This window comes from Mustela putorius, unplaced genomic scaffold (genome assembly GCF_011764305.1).
Source record: "Mustela putorius furo isolate JIRA1106 unplaced genomic scaffold, ASM1176430v1.1 tig00000275_pilon_pilon_pilon, whole genome shotgun sequence".
Classification (NCBI taxonomy): domain Eukaryota; kingdom Metazoa; phylum Chordata; class Mammalia; order Carnivora; family Mustelidae; genus Mustela; species Mustela putorius.
This window is the reverse complement of record NW_025421341.1, coordinates 10,067,445-10,093,704: the sequence shown is the minus strand read 5'-3', so window position 1 is coordinate 10,093,704 and position 26,260 is coordinate 10,067,445. Positions and strand designations below refer to the sequence as shown.

Here is a 26,260-nt window from a genome sequence, read left to right as displayed (position 1 = left end):
ATCCCAGGGTACTGGGATCGAGCCCCGCATCGGGGGGTCTCTGCTCAGCAGGGAGCCTGCTTCCTCCTCTCTTTCTGCCTGCCTCTCTGCCTACTTGTGATCTTTGTCTGTCAAATAAATAAATAAAATCTTTATTAAAGAAATATAAAAGGAAGGTCTGGGGAGCTATTGATGTAGCTAGAGGCTCCCCGCCTCCCTGGACAAGGAGCCCCTCCTGCTGGGTTCTTCCCTTTCCTGCTTTTCCCTAACCATGTCTGCCACTCCCCCATCATCAGCATTGCCCATACCCTCCTTCTCATCCTCCTTCAAGCTTCTCCTGTTCATCCTCTTGTCTCTGATGCCCACAGAAACCAAATGGAGAAGCCAAGCACATCATACCTTAGAAAGCTTTTATCTCAAAAATCACCTCATGGGGCACCTGGGTGGCTCAGCGGATTAAGCCTCTGCCTTCGGCTCAGGTCACGATCCCAGGGTCCTGGGATGGAGCCCCACATCGAGGTCTCTGCTCAGCGGGGAGCCTGCTTCCCCCTCTCTCTCTGCCTGCCTCTCTGCCTACTTGTGATTTCTCTCTCTGTCAAATAAATAAAATCTTAAAAAAAAAAAATCACCTCCAGTCAAGAAAAGTGTTCTTTCCTTCTCTACATTCTCTCCCGACTGCTCCGGCCTCTAAATTCCCAACTTCATGATTCGACCTTCCCACCTCACCCACAGGGCACCACTGTCCTGGATACACGGGGTTACGGAGAGATTCATCTCTGGAAATGGCTGTTTCCTTACAAGGTAGAGAATCAAAAGTATGCTATCATAAGCCAACTCCTACCAATGTTTTCCTCAGCAGTAACTGTGAGACTCTTCCTGACCTCCCACTGACCCTCTCAGTCATATCTACATGCAGCCCCAGAGGTGATCCCTGCAAACACATTATTTAATTCAGAACAGCAATAAAATATCATAGATCTAGGCCTTTATTAATTCATGTTACAACATTGCAGAGTTCATAATGTTTTGGTCTGAAGTTTAGGCTCCAGGTATTCCTTCGCAGGCTTTATTAGGCGCTTTCTGTATGCACAGTGCTACTGAAATGCTATTGGGAGGGATTCAAACAAGCAAGCACAGGGAACAAAACAAAGCATTTTGCTTTCAATGAGGTTACACTCTAATAAGGGAGATGAATTATGTTTATCTCAAAAAATTAATTTCCCAAATAAATTAAAGATGCAAACAAAATTTCAAGGGCTTAACCCTACTTAAGGGGAGAGGGGAAGTATCCTGAGAAACCTAGAACTCAGAAGCCGTTTGTATGGGAATATACACTGTTAATTGTAAATGAGTCACCTGCTCATCATACATCATAACAGGCCCTTAAACAACCACTCCTTGGCAGCGTGTAGAGATTACTATTTAGAACATGTACTTGACTGTAATAAATCAAACACTGAAAAACAGTTTTATGGCTCAGAAGGAGACTTAGAAATAAGCTCCTCTGTGCCCGAGGTCATGAGCGTTCAAGGACCCCGTCCATGGTTCCAGAGCTAGTTCATATTCACAGAAGAACTGCTCCACACCCCAGGGCTTTTCCCAAAACCCCACACGGATCTATCAGCCTTTCTTTGCCAGCCAGTCTAAGTTAGTGTATTTTCTATGCTAAATATTGCCTGAAGTAGCAGAAATAAAGTACACAGAAATCAAAGCTAATACCAACAGGATTTACAGGTCTCAGTTTATAAAAGCTAAGTTTTTGTTCTTCCTTTTTCCCACTTCCAGTGTATCCTGTACCCTGGGCCCCGGTCAGTCTACTGAAAAGACCTCCTTTCCCAAATCATTACCACCGCTCTCTCTTGCCTTAGGTACAAAGCTTCCATCCAGGCCATCAGGACTCTCCGTATTCTTGAGAGGTCCTGAAACTACAATGTTCTCAGCTCTCTGTCCTCAGAAATCGAGGCCCCTAATCCAGCCAGGTGGATATAATCCCGAGGAGGAAAACAAAAGTTGTCCATCTTCATTCTACCCGCTCTCGTTTGCCAAACTAATCCCAGAAGGAGACACAAAGCAGCGTATCTGTCTTCCCAACGTTAACCCTGAAGGTGAGGTGTGGTCTGGCCATAGCTCACGGACACAGCCAGATTCCTTCACACCTATGCCACCTGTTGCAGAAACGAATTCACGGAGTTCACCAAACCCTCTTGGAAGGTAAAGGCTGGCCCCACTCGAAGCACACAAAACTTTCCTTCACACCAGGATCTGAGCTCGTGGCTTTCCTGCACATACTCTGTGGCTCTTCAACCTCTTTCAGACTTTACCTTCTCCGAAGGGGGATCGATATTTTGATCCCATCAGCACTGGGCGTAAGACAAGCCTCCAGCCCAGGGATCATCCCAACCACTACTCTTCTGAGTCCCGTGTAGCCCCATTATAAACTTTACCACATGCTTACAAATCTGAACACACTATTCCAAGGCCCAAACGTGGGGCAGCATGGCAAACAAGCAGGGAAAAGATTTTGGTTTTAGGCCATCCTGTCACTTCTTAATATCCTGATCACTGAGGCAGCAGCAGCCAGGGGCCCGGGGTGTATGGAAGCATTCCCACATAAGCACCCACCGCCACTGTTTATCCCAACATGCAGTTTTCTTATTATGTCCTTCCCCCGCCTCCCCAATTAGTTTTCATCCTCACTGCATGGAACAATTCAACGTTCAAAATTGTGCTCCTTGTGATATTAAAGCTAAAGGGGGGAAAAACTAAAATTTCTTTCCAGACAGTTTTTAGTTACAAAGACAAATACTAAGGTATCTTGTTATGCAACTATTACCTAAACACATGGCCATAACCAAGAAGGCCAGGCGTGCCACCAGAGACTGTCGGCTACAAGGATGCCGACCTTGCACTGGTACATGGTCCACGTTCTCCAATGAACAGTCATGGAATGTCCATCACCTGATGAGCTCTGGTCTGTTATACATCTTGTCCTGGAATGTCAACCTAGGTGTTCCTATCCATATATTATTTAAACAATTATACTGCACAAATCTATTCTCCATAATCCAAAATCAAAGTTTAAAGAAAGGCACTATGATTTTTAAACAGCATCTGTAAGTATAGCAAAAAATGTCCTACTGCATAAAATGGGTGATCACCACCTTTGTTTTTTTTTTAAATATAAAAGATATAAATTATACACAGGGAGACAACAGTAAAGAAGCTCTTTTCAAGAAAGCCTAAACATGGAAACTGTGTACTAAAGGAAAAAACGAAAATTAGTGAGGCCACCCCTGACCTCAGGTGAAGCTCCAGTTCAGCTCCATTACTCCCAATGGTCAATGGATGACCACTTAAATAATTAAAGAAATATTCTCATTTAAATGTTGATTTTTTTGGCATGTCATTTAAAATACGGATACATTGGGTTTTAAGATTTGTTTTTTTTTTTTATTTGACAGAGAGAGATCACAAGTAGGCAGAGAAGCAGGCAGAGAGAGAGGAAGGGAAGCAGGCTCCCTGCCGAGCAGAGAGCCCAATGCCGGCCTAGATCCCAGGACCCTGGAATCATGACCTGAGCCGAAGGGGCTTTAACCCACTGAGCCCCCCAGGCGCCCACATTAGGGTTTTAGAATATGAAATAAGGTCCCTAACTTTCACTGTAATATTTCGGTTAATCAAATTTCTACCATTTCTCACCATCATCTAATCCCATGGAGACTTTCGCGGCATCCTGAAAGAAGAATGCCCCAAAGGCTGACTGGTGTTCTCACAATGTATTTTAAACGACTTTATATAAAGTTGCCACTTCAGAGAAATCTTAATTTCATGACTGATATGTCCATCCTCCTTAGATTGTTTTTTTAAACACTAAAGAACATTAAGAACAGATGAAATAGTTCTATCAGAAAAGTACAATTTATTTCTATCTTCTGTTGCCAGATCCTAAGAGGTTCCCAGTTAGATGACAAAACATTCTTCCTTCCCAATATTAATTACATGGCAACTGATATGTTTATTTCTTTTCTTTTTTTTATTTTTTATTTACTTATTTGACAGACAGAGACCACAAGTAGGCAGAGAGGCAGGCAGAGAGAGAGTGGGGGAAGCAGGCTCCCCGCAGAGCAGAGAGCCTGATGTGTGCTCAATCAAGGACCGCAAGACCATGACCTGAGCGGAAGGTAGAGGCTCAACCCACCAAGCCACGCAGGCGACCCATGTTTATTTCTTTTCTTAAAAAAAAGGAATAAAATCATGGGCACAGATTGTTTAAAAAAAAAAAAAAGTCTGAAGTTTATAATAAATAGATTTGTAGACCAAGAGAAATAGCTTTACCCACCCAAGGAAAGAGTGTTCCCAATACTGTATTTCAGCAAGCTGTTCTCAAAGAGAGGTCTATGAACCCCCAGGAGCTCTCAAGACATTTTTAGAAGGTTCACAAGGCCAAACTTTACCCCAGGTAACTCCAAAAGGTTATTAGTACACGTTATTTGTCCTTTCACAAACTTACAATAATATTTTCAAACTTCAGTCCTTCTAAATATTCAAATATAAAAAACTATAATTTAGAATTTAATATTTCATTCTAAAATATTTATTAATTTTTATATTTATAAGATGGATCATTGGTTTAAAATTGGAGATTAGACATCTGACACTCATTTGGGTGGCTATCATCAAATAAATAAATAAATAACACACGCTAACAGAGATGTGGAGAAATGGGAACCCTTGTATATTATTGGCAGGAATGTAAGATTGTGTGGCCAATATGGAAACAGTATGGCAGTTCCTTCAAACTTAAACACAGAACTGCCATATAACAGAACACCTGGGTGGCTCAGTCAGTTAAGTGTCTACCCTTGGCTCAGGCCATGATCTCAGGGTCCTGGGTTCGAGTCCAATGTCATGCTCCCTGTTCGTTTGGGAGTCTGCTTCTCCCTCTCCCTCTGCTTCTCCCTGCCCTGCTTGTAATTTCTCCATCTGCCTCTCAAATAAATAAAATCTTAAATTAAAAAAAGAATTGCCATATAACTCCACAGTTTCACTTCTGGGTGTTCAAAAGAACTAAAATCAGGGACCCCAACAGACATTTGTACACCTATGTTCAGAGAACATTATTCACAAGAGCCAAAAGGCGAAGCAAGTAACCCAGTGCCCATCAAAGGATGAATGAATAAACAAAATGTGGTATACACATATATTATTCATACCTGAAAAGAAAGGAAACTCTGATATAGGCTACTACACAGCTGAACCTTGAAGATGTTATACTAAGTGAAATAAGCCAGTCACAAAGACAAACACTGTATGAGTGTATCTAGAGCAGCCAAATCCACAGAGACAGAAAGTAGAATGGTAATTATCAGGGGCTAAAGGCAGGGAAAACAGGGCGTTAATGTTGAATAACACCTTACAAACCCAGGGAGTTTCAGTTGGGGACAATGAAAAGTTCTGGAGATGGATGGTGAGGACGGTCACATAACAATGTAAATGTACTTCATGCCACAGAGCTGTACACTAGAAACCGTTAAAATAGTCCGTATCATGTTAGAATATTTCACAATTTTTTTAAGAGATTTTATTTATTTGACAGATACAGATCACAAGTAGGCAGAGAGAGAGAGAGGAGGAAGCAGGCTCCCCGCTGAGCGGAGAGCCTGATGTGGGGCTTGATCCCAGAACCCTGAGATCATGACCCAAGCTAAAGGCAGAGACTTAACCTACTGAGCCACCCAGGTGCCCCTATTTCACAATTTTTAAAAAGCCAACATATAAAAAAGGGCTGGGGATTAGAAAACCTGCTTTCTCAATCCACAGCTATACCCTCAACATCTAAAGAAACTAAAATATAATTTTTAATTTTAAAAAATGAAACTGATACACCAAGGTCTGATTCATGGAAGAGAAGAATCTACTTTTAAAAATTAAATAAAACTGGGCAAAACTATAGACAAAAATATGATGAAAGTTACCTTCTCCTAGTTCTTATAGATATTAGTAATTTATTGTATAAGATGCAACAATATTTTCTAATAGGAAGTCGTAATATCAATTTGAAATTCATCACTAAGAATGTAAAGGAAAATGCTCTGAATATTTTTAGATGCAGACACAATGAGAACTTTAAAAGTCAAATTCCACTACCCCGTTTCAAACTGGAGAAGAAAAAGCCACTGAAGCACCTCATAGGGCCAGCTGTTCCACCGCACTAGCTGGAGAAACACACCCAGTAACAGAGACTCTCAGGAAGCCCTGCATAACGGACGTTGTTGGATGCTTGCTGGGGAAGTCAGTTAAAAAAAAAAAAAAAAATCTGGCAATGGCACTTCCCAATGATATAATAACTACTCAAATAAAATATTTATCTGCAAATGTGAAGACTGAGTTAATATCCCAGCTGCATAATTGTACCTTGCAAATGGATTAATCCACAGATGTGACTGAACCTACTATTTCTTTTGTATGAGATGACTATTTGGTGCTGATACTGATTGAAGATGTTTATTTTATTTTATTTTGTTTTGTTTTATATTATTTATTTTGTTACTGTGAATGCCTGACAATAAACTGTGACAATAAAACTATTTTGTTACTGTGAAATAATACTGCCACTGAAATAGTCAACATGCTGACTAACCTTCTGGAATCTCATGCTTTATCACTGGAATAATTATGTAGACACTTGCACTGTCTGTAATAGAAACAGTGGTGGTAAAACTGCTGGTACCTTTGGGGTGGCCCAGGGGTTCAGTTGGTTAAATGTCTGACTCTTGATTTTGACTCATGTCATGATCTCAGGGTTCTGAGATCCAGCCCTGCGTCGGGTCCCACGCTGGTCATGGAACCTGCCTAAGAGTCTCTCTCTCTTTCTCTCTACCCCTAAAACAAACAAACAAACAAACAAACAACTGCTGGTACCTTTGCCTGAATCAAGGATAGTGAATTGCTTATAGCTATCACGATGGCTAAAATAAGAAAGATAAGAAATAACAAGTGTTGGCAAGGATGTGGGGAAAAAAGAACTTTCATACACTGTTGGTGGGAATGAAAACTGGTGTAGCCACTTTGGAAAACAGTATGGGGGTTTCTAAGAAAATTTAAAAATAGAATTATCATATGATCCAATAATTCCACTATTAGGTTTAGAAATGAAAATGAAAACACTAGAAACAAAGAAAATGAAAACACTAATTCAAAAAGATATGTACACGTCTATGTTTACTACAGTATTTACAATAGCCAAGACATGGAAGGAACCCAGAGTCTATGCTTAGATGAATGGATAAAGAAGATGCGGTTACACCCCACCACACACACACACAGAGGAATGTTACTCAATCATAAAAAGGAATGAGATCTTGCCATCTGCAGCAACATGGACGGATCTAGAGGGTATCATAATAATAAGTGAAATAAGTCAAAGACAAGTACCATATGATTTCACTCATTCATGGGATTGAAGAAACCAAACAAATGAGCAACCAAGAAAAAAAAAGTCTCTTAAATACAAAGAACTAACTGGTGGTTATGACAGAGGAGGCTGCCTAGGGGCGTGGGTAAAATAAAGGGGAGTAAGAGCACACTTACTGTGATGAGCACTGGGAAATGTATTCAGTTGTTGAATCATTACATCATACTCCTGAAACTAATGTAAGACTGTACAATAACAGTCAAAGGTACTAGTCATTTATTTGCCTTTACTGCCATTTATTAGCACTTAAGAAAAGGGCAGATCTAACTTTGATGATGCAACACAAATTTTATTAATTCTCAATCCTTTTCTTAAAAAACATTTTTTAAAAGGTATTTTTATTTATTTATTTGTTTGACATAGAGAGAGAGATCACAAGTAGGCAGAGAGGCAGGCAGATGGAGAGAGGGAAGCAGGCTCCCCGCTGAGCAGAGAGCCCGATGCCCAATGTTCAATCCCAGGACCCTGAGATCATGACCTGAGCCGAAGGCGTTGGCTTAAACCACTGAGCCACCCAGGCATCCCAATCCTCAACCCTTCATTTTACATCTTTTTGACGTGGTACGTAAAGAAATAGAAAGTACACGTGAAGCACCTGTGTATACTCATATGCAGTAGTCACCGCAAGGAAAAGCACCCATATCATTACATAAGTTAAGCTTAACTGTTTTTTTTCATGGAGCACCATTTTCACTTGAAAGACTGATAAACTATGGTTATTTATCCTTGAGCTTCCAGTGGATATATGTCAAAAAGGAACGATAGGAGCCAAGACACTTAATACAAAATAAATGACAGTTATATGTTGCCAATAATAAAGCAGAAATTAAAATTCCAGAAAACTTGTATCCAGCACTATGAGCTAAATAGTTTCCTAATACCTACACTTTTCAGATGATTTGACGGTAATATCAACGTACGTGGTTTTTGAAGCTGTATAATGAAACGTGTCAACATTTGAAAGACTGGCATAACTCAGTGAACCACAATATAGGATGTTAAAAGATCATGCATGGATAACAGATCTATTCCAAGTACAACACAAACCAATGAATTATAATGTGACACTATGAAAATTTCATGGGTATAATTTCAGACTCCTACACTGCAACTAACCTTTAAGAAAACCATCACCTACTAAGATGTTTATAATCATGAATCCCACAATTCTGATGTTTAGAATCATAATCCCATTATTACATTATGTTATAGATTCGTCCTCCTGGCCAATGTGCTTTAGAGATCCTGCTTGCCTTTTTTGATGAAATAAGAAGTCCAGCTGGAAAATGCTGGAAAATGACATACGATAAGGAACTGCAAGTGTCCTCTGGGAGAGGAAACGGACTGCAGGCACTGGCTACCAGCTTACAGTCAGGAAGAGCCAGGGCCCTTAGCCCTACAGCTGCAAGGAAGGAATTCTATCAAAAACCTGAGTGAGCCCAGAAGCAGGTTCTTTCTAGTGAAGACTCCTGAGAATGCATCCTAGCTGCCACCTTGATTACAGCTGGTAAGATCCTAAGAAGAGAGACGGGCTAAGCTGTGTCCAAGTTCCTAACCCACAGAAACTGTGATATAATAAATGTATAAGAAAGAAGTATAAGAACCAACCACATGTTGAATTTGCATGTAGCGTGCAGAAAGCATTGTCTTCGACTATCTGAAAAAGCTAGTGAAATGCTCCTCCTTTGGGGCACCTGGGTGGCTCAGTCATTGAGCATCTGCCTTCGGCTCAGGTCATGATCCCAGGGTTCTGCGACTGAGCTGTGCATTGGGCTCCCTGCTCAGCGGGCAGCCTGCTACTCCCTCTCCAACTCCCCCTGTTTGTATTCCCTCCCTCGCTGTGTCTGTCTCTGTCAAATAAATAAATAAAAATCTTTAAAAAAAAAAAAAAAAAAAAAACTCCTCCCTCTTCCAACTACGTATCTCTGTAAGGCAGGATTTTCTTCATGTATTTCAACCGAAACAACCCATTGCAACAGACTGGATGAGAAAGCAGATTTGAGAAACTATCCCATAAGCAAATATCAAAGAGGTGTGAAACAAATGTTATGCAGTGCCCCTTTTCTCACTAAATTTTGCTTTTGTTTTGAAAAGTATTTTTTTATAGCAATAAGTGATCTTAACTTGTTTTGGTCTCTTTGTTATTTTAAATCCATTAGATATGCTTTTTGTTTTCTCAGCTTTAATTTCTATTATGGTCTAAAATAGGTATAATCTGCCTAAAAAGGTCTTCCAGGTCGTCTCATATGTAAGTGAAAAGGGGTGTTGGGACGAAGAAGTTTGAGAACCGCTGCAATGTTCTAATCCCTCATCTCCGCCACAGGACACACGTGCCGCCCTTCCCTGCAGTCATGGAAACCCGACCTATTTCTCACATTGGGCCATCCCAGCCCACTGGGGAGCTCTTTCCCTTCTGAAGGCTACTACTATAGTAGTAGCGGGTGATAGCAGATCACGAGACCTTTGTTTTTCAATAAAACAGCCAGCAAGTTACCCGTGGGCCATTTTGGAACAAAAATGTAAGGAATACAGGATACTACTAGAGGGAAGGCAATCAGAAATCAATGGAATTCCCCCAAAGTCTCTTGGTGTAAAAGATGAAAAAACTGCTTTCAACCGAGTAGCAATTGTTATAAATTGAACTGTGTCCCCCAAAAAGATGTGCGGAGATCCTAACCCTTCATACTTGTGAGTGATAGGAGAGTCTCTACAGGTGTAATCACATCTACAGGTGTAATCAAGTCACGAGGGTGGGCCCTAATCGGATAGGACGGGTGTCCTCACAAGAGGGGAAGACACACAGAGACAGAGAGACACAGAGACAAAGACCACGGAAAGATGGACGCAGAGATTCGAGTTACTCTGCCATAAGCTAAGGAATACTGGGGGCCACCAGAAGCCGGAAGCGGTAGGGAAGTCTCCCCGTTCAGATGCTCTGAAAGGAGCATGTATATGTTATATATCTTATATAATATATATGCAATATATGTTATATAATTATATAAATAATGTCTTTTTACTGGAAATTTCTGTACAGGCTTTTTTGTGGTTTTTTTTGTTTTGTTTTGTTTTGTTTTTTAAGGTTCTGGGAAAATGTCTCTAGCACTGCTATCAAAACTCGAGCCCACTGAATCTCTACAAATGTGTCTCTAAACACAGAGACGAGTATTATCTTGACATCTTGCACTTCCTCAATTCTTTGCTACAAAAGGAAGCAATCCAGAAACTAATATATAAAGTTACCAATTCTATTACTATGTCTTCACGAAAGAAATATGGGATGACACACACAATTCTTGAGATTTCTTCTAGATTTTATCCAACCATGTGGACTTGCAGGCCCGATAACTCTAGATCACCTGCTGCCATTCTCAAGTCTCACGATCCAAATCTTATCTATGTAGGGAATTTGACATTATAATCCACAGATTGTAACTTAAACCCTTTAATGCATACTGAACATAGGGATTTGCCTTCAGCCTCACACTTTGTTTAATCCAAAAACAACATGATTTTAGAGCTATAAGGATATCTAGAGTCACCTGACCTGATGACAAATCCTAGGTCCCCTAAATATCAGGGAGCCCCAGTGGTGTTCTAACTCTGGGCCCTAACCTATTAGTGGGTAGTAAAATCAAATTAGTATGTCCTAACTACTTTTAAAAAGTAAAGTAACAGAATTTAAAAAGTAGAGGCATCATTTATAGTAAGGATAAGTATCCCCAGGAAACTTACATTTCAATTGTATATATGTGTTACGAATACTGGATCATGAAGGAAAACCTATTATTACTGTATTTGTTAATCCAAATCCTGGCAGGAAAGAGATGATTTACACAAATTAGGCACTTAGGTGTTTAATAAACTATTCATAAAGGTTTGCACCAAGCAGTGAGCCCTTGCCATCATCCAGAACCCGAGACAGGGAAAGGAGTGGGTGTCCAGTGGGGAGAGGAGCACAGGGGAGGAGGCAGTGACAAGAGGTGCCTCCCTCAGGGAAGCGAGGTAGCCAGCCCACAGGGACCTGGCAAGTGGGGAGCTGTGCAGCCTCCCTTCTCCTTCTGGGTCCTCCCCCACAGCTGAGGACAACTAGAAGCCCCAGAGCCAGACAGTCTACGCTGCTCAACCCGCTAGGTCGCAAAGGAGGCTGTAGAAGGGACAAGCGTGGGTCTGGAGGGGCCGTCAGAGGGCCTCGAGCCCCCGTGAATCTCTATCACAGACGTCCGAAAACCATCAACATAGTTTATATATTCCTCAACCTACACTCACTGCTTCATTTCTGGAGGCCACGTTTTTTCCATAGCCGCCTACAAATCCCACTCTTGCATCAAGGCTCTAATCTAATGACAAGCAAGTGACGCAAAAGACTGGCACCGTCATGGACACATGACTTACCCCAGCCAGACCCTTAGCACCCCCCAGCAACCAGAGGTCTTCCACCTCTCCTTCCCCTATCTATGGGGCTCCTGAGGGCACAGACCCTGTCTTACTGGTCCCTGCACCCCCAGGCTTCAAAGCCTAGAACACAGGGTAGTCAATGAAACACAAACTTCAGACTGCTCCCTCTACCCATTTCCACCCGTACTTCCTTCACTACACAGAGTCCACTTCCAAGTCTGACCCCGCTGTCCCCCTCAATCTCAAAGCCCATTCCCTCTTCTGCTTCACCATGTCCATCCTCCGTTCCACAGCAGGGACGTGGACCAGTTTCTCCACCTCTAGTCTCAGCCGCCTGTCGTCATCCTCCAGGGCAAGCCATACAAAAAGGCAGACACCATGGCCACCCTGCCCAGAATGCTTCCCTGATTCCCAGCTCTCTCGCTCATTGTAACAGAAGCCTCCCGGCTCTGACCCTGCCTTCTTCTCATGGCCCTCATTTCCCACCACTCCCTCCCACTGTCACTCCTGGAAACCGTTCCATAATACTGTCCCCCACCAGAAAAACAACAACGACAACAACACTTTACCCTCAGGCACAGGCTGGCTACTCTCCCCCTCCCCACCCAGCCCCCCACACTCATACCTCCCGCTCTCCCCCACTCCTCCCTCTCACCCCCTCCCTCTAAGGCCTCTCCCCACCCTTACTGCTCTGGCAAACGTCCATTCATCCTTGGAAACCCTGCACAGGCAGCCAGCGCTCCGCAAGCGAAGGCTACCGGACCACCCACCTCTCCCTGCTCCTCGCAAAGCCAAGCTCGGCCACTCTCCGCGCCCACCTCTCCAGGGCCCTGCACCAGACTGTGCTCCGTCTACACAGTTCTCTCTGCCCTTTTATTCTATAAGCTTGATGGAGGCAAGGACTAGGCCTTATTTTATTCTATAACCCCAGCACAAAACACAATGCCTGACCCAAAATCATTGTCTAAATCATCTCTCAAGAGAATGAAGAGACAAGATTATAGACAACCAAGCTAAGCAGCCACTGATAGAGACCTAAGGCCTCCCTGAAGAGACAACATACGTTTTCTGCGAAGATAGGGTTAAGGGACTGTACTGTTTCCCATCATTCTTCAGTCAGGAACCCCACAATCTCTGCATCCCTTCCCCAAAACAGGCCACCTCTCTACGAGGAGGAAGGAGCATAAATTATACCTGTATATCTCCTGTCACACTTTCTAGGATTCCTGTCTTCATAAAATACCAGCAAAACTTAGTCTCGTGGGGATGAAAGGTACAACACCGGGCATATCACCAATGGTACTGTGACAGCATTGCGGGGCGACAGAGGGTCACTACTCTTGTGGTGAGGACAGCAGAACAAACAGATTTGTCCAATCGCTGTGCTGCACACCTGAGACTAAGGTAATACTGTGCCAACTAGGCTTCAATTTTAAAAAACAAATAAAAAGATTAAAAAAAAAACACTTATCCTAAATCTCCCTAAAAAGGCATCAGAAGTCAATTACCAGCATTCCCCATAAATCTCTAATTTCAGGGCACCTTGGTGGTTCAGTCAGTTAAACATCTGCCTTTGGCTCGGGTCATGATCCCAGGGTCCTGGGATCAAGCAGCACAGTAGGCTCCTTGCTCAGTGGAGAGCCTGCTTCTCCCTCTCCCTCTCCCTCTGCTATTCCCTGTGCTTATACTCTCTTTCTCACTCTCTGTCAAATAAATAAATAAAATCTAAAAAAAAAAAAAAATTAAAAATTAAAAAAATAAAGAAATGCTTCATTTCTGCCTCAAACAAAGCAATAAAATGGGTGTGATCATTTCCCCTGTTCATATGGTTCTCTGGTCTTGCTGACAGGGGCTTAGCCAAAAGTTGCAGACATTTCCCCTGTTATACCTCCACGACCAAGTGGACCCCCTGCCCCTCCCACCACGCCACCATTCCTCCAGGGCCCAAGACCCCCCAGGCAAGGTTAATAACCTCACCTGAGGCAGAAGACAGGAGGAGTATGGGGAGTATTTATCTGGATGACTCTCGGCATTGCATCTGATAGGGACTAAATGGAGAGTGAACCCTTCTTAATCAGACTGTCTTTGGTATCTTGAAATTCCACCTCATTGCAATCCAAAAAGCGCTGGAGTCCAAGCAATCAAAAGAATGGCCGAGCCCAAAGCCAGGCGGCAGACCTAATTTGGCAGTCCCTCAGACACAGCCCCTCAACACAGATAAGGAATCCATCTGAATTAAGATAATCCAGATTCATTTTTAAAAAATCAACATGAGGGGTGCCTGGGTGGCTCAGTGGGTTAAGCTGCTACCTTCGGCTCGGGCCATGATCCCACGGGTCCTAGATCGAGCCCCGCAAAGGGCTCTCTGCTCAGCAGGGAGCCTGCTCCCCCTCTCTGTCTGCCTGCCTCTCTGCCTACTTGTGATCTCTGTCAAATAAATAAATAAAATCTTTAAAAAAAAAAAAGGACAACATGAAATTAATGAGTAAGACACTGAAAATCAAACATTGCTCGAATATAAGAGACAGTACTACACAAATCCTCATGAAGGAAAAAGAAGATATTCCTTCATTGAAAATCCAGAATCACAGAGCACTCACAGTCTCAAAAATCTGAGAAGTGAGTCAACCTGTCAGATTCTGAAGCTGCTATTTAAGACAATCATTACAGCAGATATAATGGGCCACTAAACTACCACCGACAGTAAATGTGGATTTGATGAGGTATTTGAAGACAATCAAGAGAAAAGTTGCATTTAGACTTAAAAAAACACCACATCTAAAGATTTCAAACTTGCAAAACTTTGTGTTGAATACAAAGTCAGTCTCATTTTCATGAGAGGAAGCAATGTGAATTTAACATAATTGTACAAGGATTTATGGTATGCAGACTGGGTGTCAGGTATACGCTAAAAAACACGGACTGGAAATTTTTTTTTTAATTCCTTGTTTTTGAATAGTTCACAGTGTAGTGGGGAGACCAAATATTTGTAATAAAAGGCAGAGCCTGGCCAGTGGTTCTCCTTTACCCAAGTGGACTATTTTCCTAACCCCACTGCACCTAGATGGGGCACACGGCTGGTCTTAGCAGGGAAATGCTAGTAAGAAGTCGGCTCTGCCACTTTTCAGGCCGGGCCACAAATGTCCTGTGCCTACCCCATGTTCTCTTGATTCATCAGTCGGCAGAGTGCAGCTCTACAGAAACCGCCAAGGCCAAAGCACACAGCGGAGAGGGGACCTCGTGGGTGGGAAGCCCCCTCCTCCCACGCAGAAAGGGAACCCTCCGCTGTGATAAGCCACTGCCATCCGGGTGTCGTCTGTCAAGTCAGCAGACTCTGACCACGGAACAGTGAAATCTAAGATGCATTTTCCAAAAGAAAAGCACGGGCACGGGGAGCTCAGAGAGCACCACGAGGAGGCCGGAGGGCGGTGAGTGGGGCAGGGAGGGAGGACTCACCCGGGACGGCAGCGGCAGACTCGCCTGGAGGACACAGCAGTCACCCGCGGTGGGGAAAGGGTGAAGGAACAGCAAAGGGCAGGTAGGAAGGGGGAGGACATCAAAGGACAGGGAAGCAAAATCTGCCTTTCCACGTAAGCTCCACGGGGAACGGCTCAAACATTCCCAGCAGCAGCAGAGCACCCACTACCAGACTGCTGGCTGCAGGCTGTCGGTGGAAGTCGCTCTGGAAGAGTCCAGAGCTAGCAGGGGCACGAAGGCCGGCTAAGAGTCTGCTGTAGTCCCCCACTGCGGAGATGAGCAATGGCATGGCTTTGGGGTAGAAGCAGATGCAGGAGATACACTTGGAACCGAAGAAAGCCTTGAAGTAACTAGACAGAGTGTGGGCTCTAAGGGAGGAAAGATCACCAAGGAGCGGAGTACGCCCAGGTTTCCGGATCTGACATTGGGGTGAATGATGGCGCCCAGCAGATTTGCAGAGAGCAGGCTGGGCCTCAACTGTGTGTGGGACACCGGGTGCAAAGTCCGGAGGCTGGTGGATTGGGGGTCTAAGGAAGCTCAGGGGCAGAGGTGGGTATTTAGGGGTAGCTGACACCACAGAATAGAGGAGGTCCCATTGAGAGCAAAGCCAGAGCCTGATGCCCTAGCACGCATGAAAATCCTGTAGGGAGACCTGCAGGCTGGGAAGAGATGTAGGTTTAAAAATCCTGGAAAGTTCATGGGCAGACAGAGCTCTAAAAGATCATCAAAATTAGGGATGAGGGACACTTGGCTGGCTCAGTCCGTGGAACATGCGACTCTTGATGTCACGGTTGTGAATTCAAGCCTCATACTGGATGGAGACACTATTAAGAAAACTTTAAAGAATAAAAGTCTTTAAATGGTAGCCTGGTGGCTCAGTCAGTTAAGCATCTGTCTTCAGCTCAGGTTGTAATTCTGGGGTCCTGGGATTGATCCCTGCATTGGACTCCCTGCTCAGTGGGGGTGGGAGTCTGCTTCTCCTTCTCCCCCTCCTCCTGCTTGTGCTCTCTCTCAAATAAATAAATAAAATCTTTTTTAAAAATTAAATAAATAAATAAAAGCCTTAAAAAAATAAGGAACGAAAAGTAACAAGCTACCACATCTTCATGATCTTCTTGAAAGCAGTTTATCTGGGGAAGGTATGAGAACCACAGTAACCAACTGGGTTGGATGAGGTTTTACAGAAGTATCTATTTTTTTTAACCTAGTTTTCCAAAATCCTCTCCATTTCTTAAATCCATGCAAATACTTTTAGACATGCACATTGAGTGAAACATGAATATATCTTTAACAAAACCAATAGCCACATTAGGAAGCCATGAAAATCCCATAGGGTGTCATCCAAGGGCAGTCACTATGTGGTCCAAGTGACCCTGTGCGCCACCGCTCCTCCCTGGGCCCTGACCTTTCACAACTCCCTCAACCAGCCGATGCCCACTCACTCTGTTCCCTCCACCTGAGATGCCTCGTCTCACTTTTCCACCTTACAAATTCCCCAGCATCCTTCAAAACAGCATCAGGGTCTCCCGTTTCAATGAGCATTCTTGGTTCCTCCTGTAGCTCAGGATACCTACATCTGGGCCTCCTACCCCAGGAGGCTGCAAAACTCATCAAAACCAGAGACAGCAACTGATTAATCTGCCTGTTAGGATCACCAAGGATGTGACCTGCTACATTAGGCAGCCCCTCCTGAAGAACACTGCCTACTGTTATTCTGCTCCTCATACAAACCTCTCCCTTCACACTGGGCTCTACAGCTACATGCTTTAATTAACAGAATGTGGCAGCAGGGCCTGGGAGGTGCAGTCAATTAAGCATCCGACTCTTGGTTTTGGCTCCGGTCACAATCTCAGAGTTCTGAGATCGAGCCCTCTGCGTTCAGCATGGAGTCTGCTTGGGACTCTCTCCCTCTCCTTCTGGCCCTCCTCATTCTCCCTCTCGCTCGCTCTCTCTCTCAGATAAATAGGTCAACCCTTCAAAAAAATAATAATAATAATAGAATATACAGAAAACATCATGCCAGTGGCAGATCTAAGCCTTAAGCATGCCTGGAAGCTTCCAGCTTTGTACTCTTTGGAGCCCTGAGCTGCCTTTTGAGAAGTCAAGCAACCCTGCCCTGGAGGCCGTGGGAAGAGGCCCCGGCAGAGGATGAGATGCTAAGACTGAAGGGAGAGAACCCAGGCACCCAGCTGACAGCGAGAAGCAAGGCTCCAGACGGAGGCCCCGGGGCAATCAGCCCCCAGCTATTCAAGCCACCCCAGCCAAGGCACCAGACTTATGCAATCTGAAACACCCCGGACCTAGAAAACATCACACTGAGCCTTCTTCATGGATCTAGAGTTATTTTAAGCTACTAAATGGTGGGGCAGTTTATACTGGAGCAAGACATAACCACAACAGATGGTAGTGGACACACGGTAAACGGTTTAACTCAAGAAGAGTTTATGCCCAGCCCACTAGGTACCAGGCACTCACAGGAGCTGGGGCACCGACAATGAACAGGGCTGACCATGATCTCTACCTTGTTGCTGACATTCTAGTGGAGAGAGATGGACGATAAACACAGTTAGAACCGCTGTGGGGTAGCAAGGGGTGATTCCTGGGGAGAAAAGGCAGGAAGGACCAATACAGAGGATGGCTGGAGGGGTTGTAATCATAAACAGTTGGTAGGAAAGGCTTCAAGAAGACAGGAACCAACCTAAGATGGAAGAGATGAGGAAAGCAGACAGGTGCATAACTGGAGGTCCAGGACTATTCCAGGCAGAGAAAACCGCATATGAAGCGGGAGCCTGTCTGGCTTTGTTGGGCTAACAGCCACAAGACCACGAGGCTGGGGGAGAGTAGGATGAGGGTGGAAGAGGAGGTGTGAAAGGTAAGAGATGGTATGCCGGGGTCCCCAACCCCACCCAGGTTTAATGATTCACCAGAACAACTCACGGGACTCAGCATATGGTCATTCTCACAGCTATGATGCATCACAGTAAAAGGACACAAAGCAAAACTTAAGAAAGGGAAAAGACTCAAGAGTAGAGTTTGCAGGAAATGAGGCACGAGCTTCCAAGGATCCACATCCAGTAGACAGCCCCCCAGCCCAACTCACCCGCCATCCCCCACCCCACCCGACCCCCACAGCCCAGACACAAGGTTTCACATCACCTGTGATTGTTTTCTACCAGTGAGGATCAGCAAACTCAGCATCCCCAGTTTTCCCTGGGGGCTGGTCACCCTGGGACCCTCTGCCTAGCAGGCACAAAAATTCCAGACCTCAGAAAAAGAGCCAGTGTTCAGTATAAACCATCCTATTTGCATAAGCCATTCTTTTCAGAGAGTGGTGGGAACGCCCCACAAGTCTGAGTTCCCAGTGCCAGTCAAGAGCCAGTCTTGTAAGCAGGCCTAAAGGGAGGGGTCCCGGGCCTGCTACACGAACCTTGTTTTGCAGAGATACCCACATCATACAGCACCTGACAGGCCATCTGAAAGACACGGGAGCCAACGGAGGATCTGGAGTAGAAGAATGACAGGACCTGACTAGAATTTTAAATGTTACTCTAGCTTTTGTGTTGAGAAAAGACTTACAGTGGGGGTGTGGGGTAGAAACAGAGGGACTAAAAACCATTGGGGGAAAAAAAAAATACCATGAGCCCTGAGGCACGTGGGTAACTCCGGTAGCTAAGAGACTGACTCTTAATTTCGGCTCAGGCCATACTCCCAGGGTTCTGAGATCAAGCCCCCCATTGTTCTGTGTGAGATTCTCTCTCTGTCCCTCCTCCTGCTCTCTCTCTCTCTCTTTCTCTCTCGCTCTCGATCTCTCAAATAAATAAATAACATCTTTAAAAAAAAAAAGTACCATGAACCCCAGCCCGCTAACTGAAAAGCGGGAAAGAAGAATTCGATTCCGCACACATTGTGAGAGGAGGGTCCCTCGGAGTTGCAGATGGACTGCAGGGCAATCCCAAGGAAAAGAGCAGTCAGAGACTGTCACAAGCGTTTCTGACCTAACAACCAGAAGGATGACACGGTCACTAAATGAGACGGGAAGACCATGGGAAGAGTGGATTTGGAGAAGAGCATCAGGAGTTCAGCTTGGGGCGAGCTAAGGGTCAGATGCCTACCTGGCATCCAAGTAAAGGGGTCAAGGAAACTGCTATGAACCTCAGAGGTTCAGAGCTCAGAGGAGAGCTCAGAGCTCCTCTGAGGTCAGAGCGCAGAGGAGAGATCTCGGCTGGAGAGACCAAGATGATACTGGGGCCCATACTGTTGCAGGAGCTCATTGTAAAGCATCTTACATCTCACTAAAAATATCCAGAGTTTTCTTCATACTCCTCGTTGGCTCACCATCCACCACCAGCAGAAACAGAGGTGGTGCACCCCCAGGCTGTCGCACCAAAGGGGCAAACTGAAGCAGACCGCAACTTGCTTTACAATTAGACTGGATTTTCCTCATGCCCAGATGAAGGATTCAAGATTTTAAAGGTTCTCTCTTCTACCTGTGGATACCAAAAGGTACATGAAGATCCCCTTCCGACTGGCAGAGTTCTGAACAGGACAACCACATCTGTGAGAGTGTCAGGTTAAGGGCTGTGTGGGATCTAAGCTTTACACCAGTGGTTCCCAAAAGCATCATCAGAGGAGAGTTAGACTTGAATCGTCCATTTAGGTTAAGTCATTTGTGACCATTTAAATTTAAATTTAAAATGCAATTCCTCAGATGTACTAGCCACATTCCAAGTATTTAAAAGCCATGAGTGGCCACAGGCCATCTTACTGGAAAACACTGACCTAGAATACTTCCATGATCACAGAAAGTTCTACCGGACTATAGAGCTTTACATTTTCCAAGAGACACAAAGCCCTGCATTATTAATAGACACCTCAGATGATTTTCATGACCAAACTCTTCAGAAAACAGTCTCATAAAAATCGGACATGGTCATTTGCCCAACTTCCTCCAAGAGGATCTAGGACACAGAATGGTGTGGGAATGAGGATAAATACTTGGTTAACGAAGCCATTTGAGCACTTTCTCCAAACTACAATCAGGACTGTCGCTCCCAGTTGCACAAGAGGCAATTAACTTAGCTCCGAGGAACTGAACTGCAGCCCCAACCCCCCATCAGCAAATCCTATGTATAGGTCACAGGATGGGGGTGGAGGAGGGCGGGGGAGGGGGGCGACACAGAGAGAAAGGGGCATGGGGAGGGAGGCAAGAGGAAGGTGTGGGAAGGGGAAAGAGTAATGTGGGGGACAGAGAGAAGTATAGGAAGGAAGAAAGAGAGGCATAATGGAGAAGAGAAGATCCAGGGGCCACAAACCCAAACACCTACAGCAAGCCAAAAAACAACAATGGGCCATAAATAAGGAAATCATGACAGAGTAAAAAGTTAAGTCTGAGGTGGTAACAAACTGTTGGTGAGGCAATGATGGAGTGGAGAGCAGAATGATGCCTTCCAAAGACAAGAGGGGTGTCTCATCTCCTACTGATGATTGGGAGGTGGGAAAGGAAAGCCCAGTACTGCCAGAAACTCTGATTTGTTTTTCCCCCAAAGAAGGCAGAACTCTGGACCTTTGCATGAGTCTCAAAATATTTAAACACGGCAACTAAGTCAAAATGTGATACTGAGGGGCCGGGCACCTGGGTGGCTCAGTCAGTTAAGAGTCTGCCTTCGACTCAGGTCATGACCCCAGGGTCCTGGGATGGAGCCCCACATTGGGCTCCCTGCTCACTGGGGAGCCTGCTTCTCCCCCTCTCCTCCCCACTCATGTGCTCTCTCTCGCTACCTCTGTCTCTCTCTCTCAAATAAATAAATAAAAATCTTTTTTAAAAAATGTGATACTGAACAAAATTGAAAAAACATATCTATGGGTCATGGCAGGTACCACTAGCCCTGTGTCTGCAAACCTGGAGGCTCTTCTATTCAAGTCAAGTAGGAGAACCAAAACCAAGCTCACAGCAGGTGCCCTGCTGGTGGTGAGTCTGTCTTACCCTCATGCTGGGGAGAGCGTGTAGTCCACACACTAGGAGTGGACTGAACAGAAAATGAAGCACTCAAGTAAGTCCATGTCCAATAAATTGCAAAGCATTTTGGAAATCCAATCTGGTCCTAGTTTATGTACACAGGAACCTTAAAAATCTGGAAGCCTTCATCAAAAACTGAAGCCTTCAAGAATTTAGGATTTCCAGCCCATTTCTCCAGGTTAGGTCCATATAATAGCATGCCAGATTCTTGTTACTGTATAAATTTTTAGATGCTGACCTCACAGTTTACCAGAAAATGGAATTATTACTCTTATCTTGCTCAGATTTGGGAAGCTGGTCTCAATGGAAAAACAAATTATTCAAAATATCTGAACACAGAAGAGATTCAATCATTTAGGCAAGTCTAAATGTTTCTTCAAAAAAAAAAAGTATTCTCATATGGTCAAATCCACAAATCTGCTTAAAATTCCAGCATACCCACTATCCCATGAACCCAATATTCATATTATCTCATTCATTTCCACTCCACACACTACACATTCTCATTACTAAACCAGCCTTTCCCTTACTCACTTTGACCTTATCTAGTGGGTGTGCGTTTGTGTATGTGTGTGTATGAAATATATATATAAATGTATGTTCAATTTAATAAATTATTTGACCACCTGCTGTGAGAATGCATTCATGGTAAGAGGGACGATTACTAATGACTGGTTGGTCTGGAGACGTCTAAAACACAGTACCTGCCATCAAAAGAGTTTAAGATCAAATGAGTTCAGTGATACCAAATGATTTAGATAGTTGATTAGTAGTTCTCAGCCCTGGCTGGGCATTAAAATCACCTTATAAAACACCGATGCCCAGGCTCCACTCCAAACCCAATGAATTAGAATCCTGGAGAAAGGGAAGTGGGCATTTGTATTATTTAAAATGTTAAATGATAAATTAGAGGTAACTAATGATCGGCCAGGGTTGAGAGCCCCTGCAGGATATGCCTCAATTACCATTCAACTGTGACACCTAATTTTGATGATAAATTTAACTAGTTACCCAGTGATCCCCACCTGGACTACTTAAGAAGACAATCTCCTCTCCACTAACTACTTAAGTAAATTGGATTTAGAGCTTGGGACACTTGATAAACTACCAGGATCCAAAGGCAAGCAACCCCATAATTCTTGCCCCTTAGTCAATTCCACCTTCCTGGTAAAGTTCATTGAACTGCGGGGGAAGGAGGGAAAGCAGGAAACTCAAAGTCCATTTCAGAACATAATTAAAGCCTTCCCAAAAGTTCTCTCAGTGTCTTCAGCATCTTACCTGCTTCCGGCCTTATCTGATGCTGATTCAGCTGGTCCCCCACATTCCCCAAATACCAGTTTTCTTTGTTTCTTCTCAGCAGAGGGTGGATACTTTCCCATGCTGTCCACAAAATCCAGAATGACTTCCTTGGGCTTCACTTATCCGCCAAACTAGACACCCCTCAACTCTATTCTCAATTTTGAAATCTGCCTTTCTCCTATCTAAATAATTCAAGACCCAAAAAGAAATGGGCTTAATTTACATTCGTGTTCCCACCAAATTTGTTTCTTGATAGCACTCTCTACCTGAATATCTAAGAGATTTGGCCCATTTTTCCACTAGTAATCAAACGAAGGAATGTTTTTCATACTTGGTTTGCAAATGCTGCAATATTAGGCTCAGATTCTAGACTTCTCTCCATTACATGTAGACCTATACTGTATACGATATAATCAAGAGGAACTTGTACATGTCACAACTCTCTGCAAGAAACCTAAAATTGCCATCTTTAGGTTGATGGGTTATTACAGCAGTTTGTAACTGGAAGATCTTTTTAAAACAAACTGTAGGGCGCCTGGGTGGCTCAGTGGGTTACGCCGCTGCCTTCGGCTCAGGTCATGATCTTGGGGTCCTGGGATCGAGTCCCACATCGGGGTCTCTGCTCAGCAGGGAGCCTGCTTCCCTCTCTCTCTCTCTCTGCCTGCCTCTCCATCTACTTGTGATTTCTCTCTGTCAAATAAATAAATAAAATCTTTAAAACAAACTGTAAAATATAAGATGGATAAACTCCCATGCATAATAACCTATCGGGCTGTGCAGTTAGCAACTATGAGTAAGGATCCTAGGAATAAGGACTCAGTTCCTGGGTTCAATTCTACCACGTATCACCCATATCTCTGTCTTTTTCTTCTCCCCATCTGCAAAAAGAAAATACCAGTACCTGCCTTATGAGGTTATTTAACTTACGTAGTAAAGTTCCTACAACTGCGCCTGCATAGTCAGCACAATTCACTTTATTGTTAAGTTTTTATGTCTGAGGGCAGGACTAAAAACCTTGCTGTCCAGGGAAGCAAGACTTTTAAATCTGTGTCACTGATTTAAAGAAAGTGAATTTATGACAAGTTGCCTTTCAAACTGAATTTTGACATTTCTGGGTTTTCCTATTATTTTCCAAATTCAATGGATGAAAGCATGGAATTTGACAGATTATTTCTTGACATTTTAGTTCTATTAGGAATACCATTTAATAACAGTTAAGCCTTGTTATGATTACAATACTATTCAAAATGAAACTCTGGGAGAGAGAGATTTGGGAAAGAGAAAATATCACTTGCCACTTATTAAATTGAGATTTTAAAAGCCAAAGAAGAGAAGGAGAATTTATAAACTGCAGGTGACCTTTAAATGTCACATTCGCTAATATATAAATGTAAACACAGAAAAATGTAATATCTGGTAATAACAGTAAGCTGATCAATACAATTACATTATAGGTTCTGTGATATTATAAATTATGCTTTCAGTACAGAATATCAATAGCTTTTTAACACCTTTTAAGATCAAATTACAATGCACTAAATTTCATCTAGTCCCCTGCATGTTATTTATAAGTATGTAGAGTCCTTCCATTACTTGGACAGCTCCACGAACTAAGCTTCTATATATACAAGATGTTAGAGCATAAATTATTTTTAATATTGAGTTAATAAAAAATAACTTTATCATTTCATTAAAATAATCCTTCAATGATGTTTACTTTAATAATCTGCCTAGAATAATGTTACTACTAAGCTTACTTTCAAAAGTTAGGGAAATACAGTTCCAAGGAAATTGGTTACTTGTGCAAATCTCGGTTTTTAACTGAATTACAGAAAACAAAGCATTTACACTGGGTCACTGGGTGGCTCAGTGCACTGGGCATCATCCTTCGTGAGGTCATGATCATGGGGTCACGATCCTGGGATCAAGCTCCTCACAGGGCTTCTTGATCAGCTCATAGGGCTCCTTGCTCTGCAGGCAGCCTGCTTCTACCTCTCCTTCTGCACCTCTCCCCCCGGCCCCTGCAGTAGAGCACCAGCACAGGGCTCTCTCACTCTCTCTCAAATAAAAATCCTAAAAACAACAACAAACCAGCATATGCTATTTTAACATTGGGGGAAAATTGGGGTAGATACAGTTTTAAAGGCCATTTCTACAGTTCTCACAGCATGAGAACAAATATTAAATGAGCCACTGACCTCTAGCACAAGAGTTTATGTCTTGTCCTTTTTGATGAGGATTTGGGGTATGCTGTTCCATATGAAGATTCAAGAAAGAAAAAGAAAAAGGCGCTCTCCAATGCCTTTATTTAAAGAACCCATCAAAGACGACACAAGAGTCCCAGTATGTTACCCAAACACCCACCATGAATTCTAGTGTCTAGCTAGGCCTTCTGAAGATGCACTGCCCCCTTAAAAATAACAGTCACTTAACTTTTACTTGTTTCTGATTTCAGGGACAGAGTTGGGAATAATCAACTCACTAGTCAGGCCGGGCACACACACTAGTAAACAGAGAAAATGCGGCTTAAAGACACTCCACATGTAGACGGGTTAGTTGAAGCAAACAGCATCCTTCCACCAAAGTTCCCAGTCACTGATGGAGAAAGCTCACAAGACTTCAATCCCGGGGGCCCCATCAGGGCTAACTTCCGAGTGTGTATTACTCTACTCGCACCAATCAACTTTCCAAGTCCAAGGAACAGAAGTGGGGCGGGCCTTAGCCCTAGTCAAAACTCACACCTGAGGTAAGCAACACCTTCCAATACTCCCTTAAGAAGTGTTCTCTCAAGCACCTTGGAAGGCAGTGCTTCTCAAGCTCCAATGGTCATTCCACTCACCTGGGACCTTGCTTAAAACCAGATCCGAGGCAAGGGGCTTGGATTAGGGCACCAGATCCTGCATGTGTAGGGAGTCCCCAAATGACTCCCACGCTGCGTTTCCTCCTGTCACCCTCTGAGAAGCAAGGCCCACAAACCCCCAGAGACATCCAGGTCACTTATATGAGCAAACAAGCCGAAGTTGCGAGAACAGGTAGCGCCCAATAAAGTCTCCTGGGCGCTCTGCGCCCCTTGGGCGTCGCCACCGGGTCCTGGGGCCTCTGACAGGTGCCTGGCCTCGGTGCGCCCGCCGGGAGCCCGCCCCGCAGCCGCGTCCCCGCACCGCCCCGCCCTGGCGCTCACCTTCTCCCGGGTCTTCAGGTAGCGCTGCAGCGCCTGCTGCGTGAGCTCCCGGACGCGCAGCTGGCCCTCCTTGCACGGCACCACGATGCCCGTCCTGCCGAAGCACACGGTCACTTTCATCCTAGCCCCCGGTGCCCGCGCCGCGCCCGGCCGAACAGGTGCCCGGCCCCACGGCCACAGCCCCTAATGTCGGGGTCCGCCCGACGCCCGCGGGTCCGGAGCCCCCCGAGCGCCTCTCCCCGGGCGTCCCCTCGGGGCCCGGGGCTCGCGGCCGCGCCCCTCCGCCCGGCGCAGGCGGCCCCGCGGCGGGCGGCAGTCGGGGGAGGGGGCGGCAACGGGCAGGGCTGCGTCCCAGGTAGCTGGTGGCCGGGGGCGCGGCGACAACGGGCTCTTCCTACTCCTCCTGCTCGGGCTCCGGCTCCGGCTCCCGCTCGGC

The 26,260-nt window shown here is 44.5% G+C and overlaps 1 protein-coding gene across 3 annotated transcripts in view; it reads right to left on the bottom strand.

Annotated features, from left to right (window-relative positions):
• PARD3B (par-3 family cell polarity regulator beta) overlaps positions 1-26,056 on the bottom strand; it is a 1,046,368-nt gene extending 1,020,312 nt beyond the window's left edge. For all 3 annotated transcript variants that reach the window (XM_004764207.3, XM_004764208.3, XM_004764213.3), the window contains exon 1: positions 25,825-26,056. In XM_004764207.3, the coding sequence (XP_004764264.1) occupies positions 25,825-25,944 (120 nt within the window). In that variant the 5' untranslated portion in view covers positions 25,945-26,056. The remainder of the gene's footprint in view (positions 1-25,824) is intronic.
• Positions 26,057-26,260: the final 204 nt, after the last annotated feature.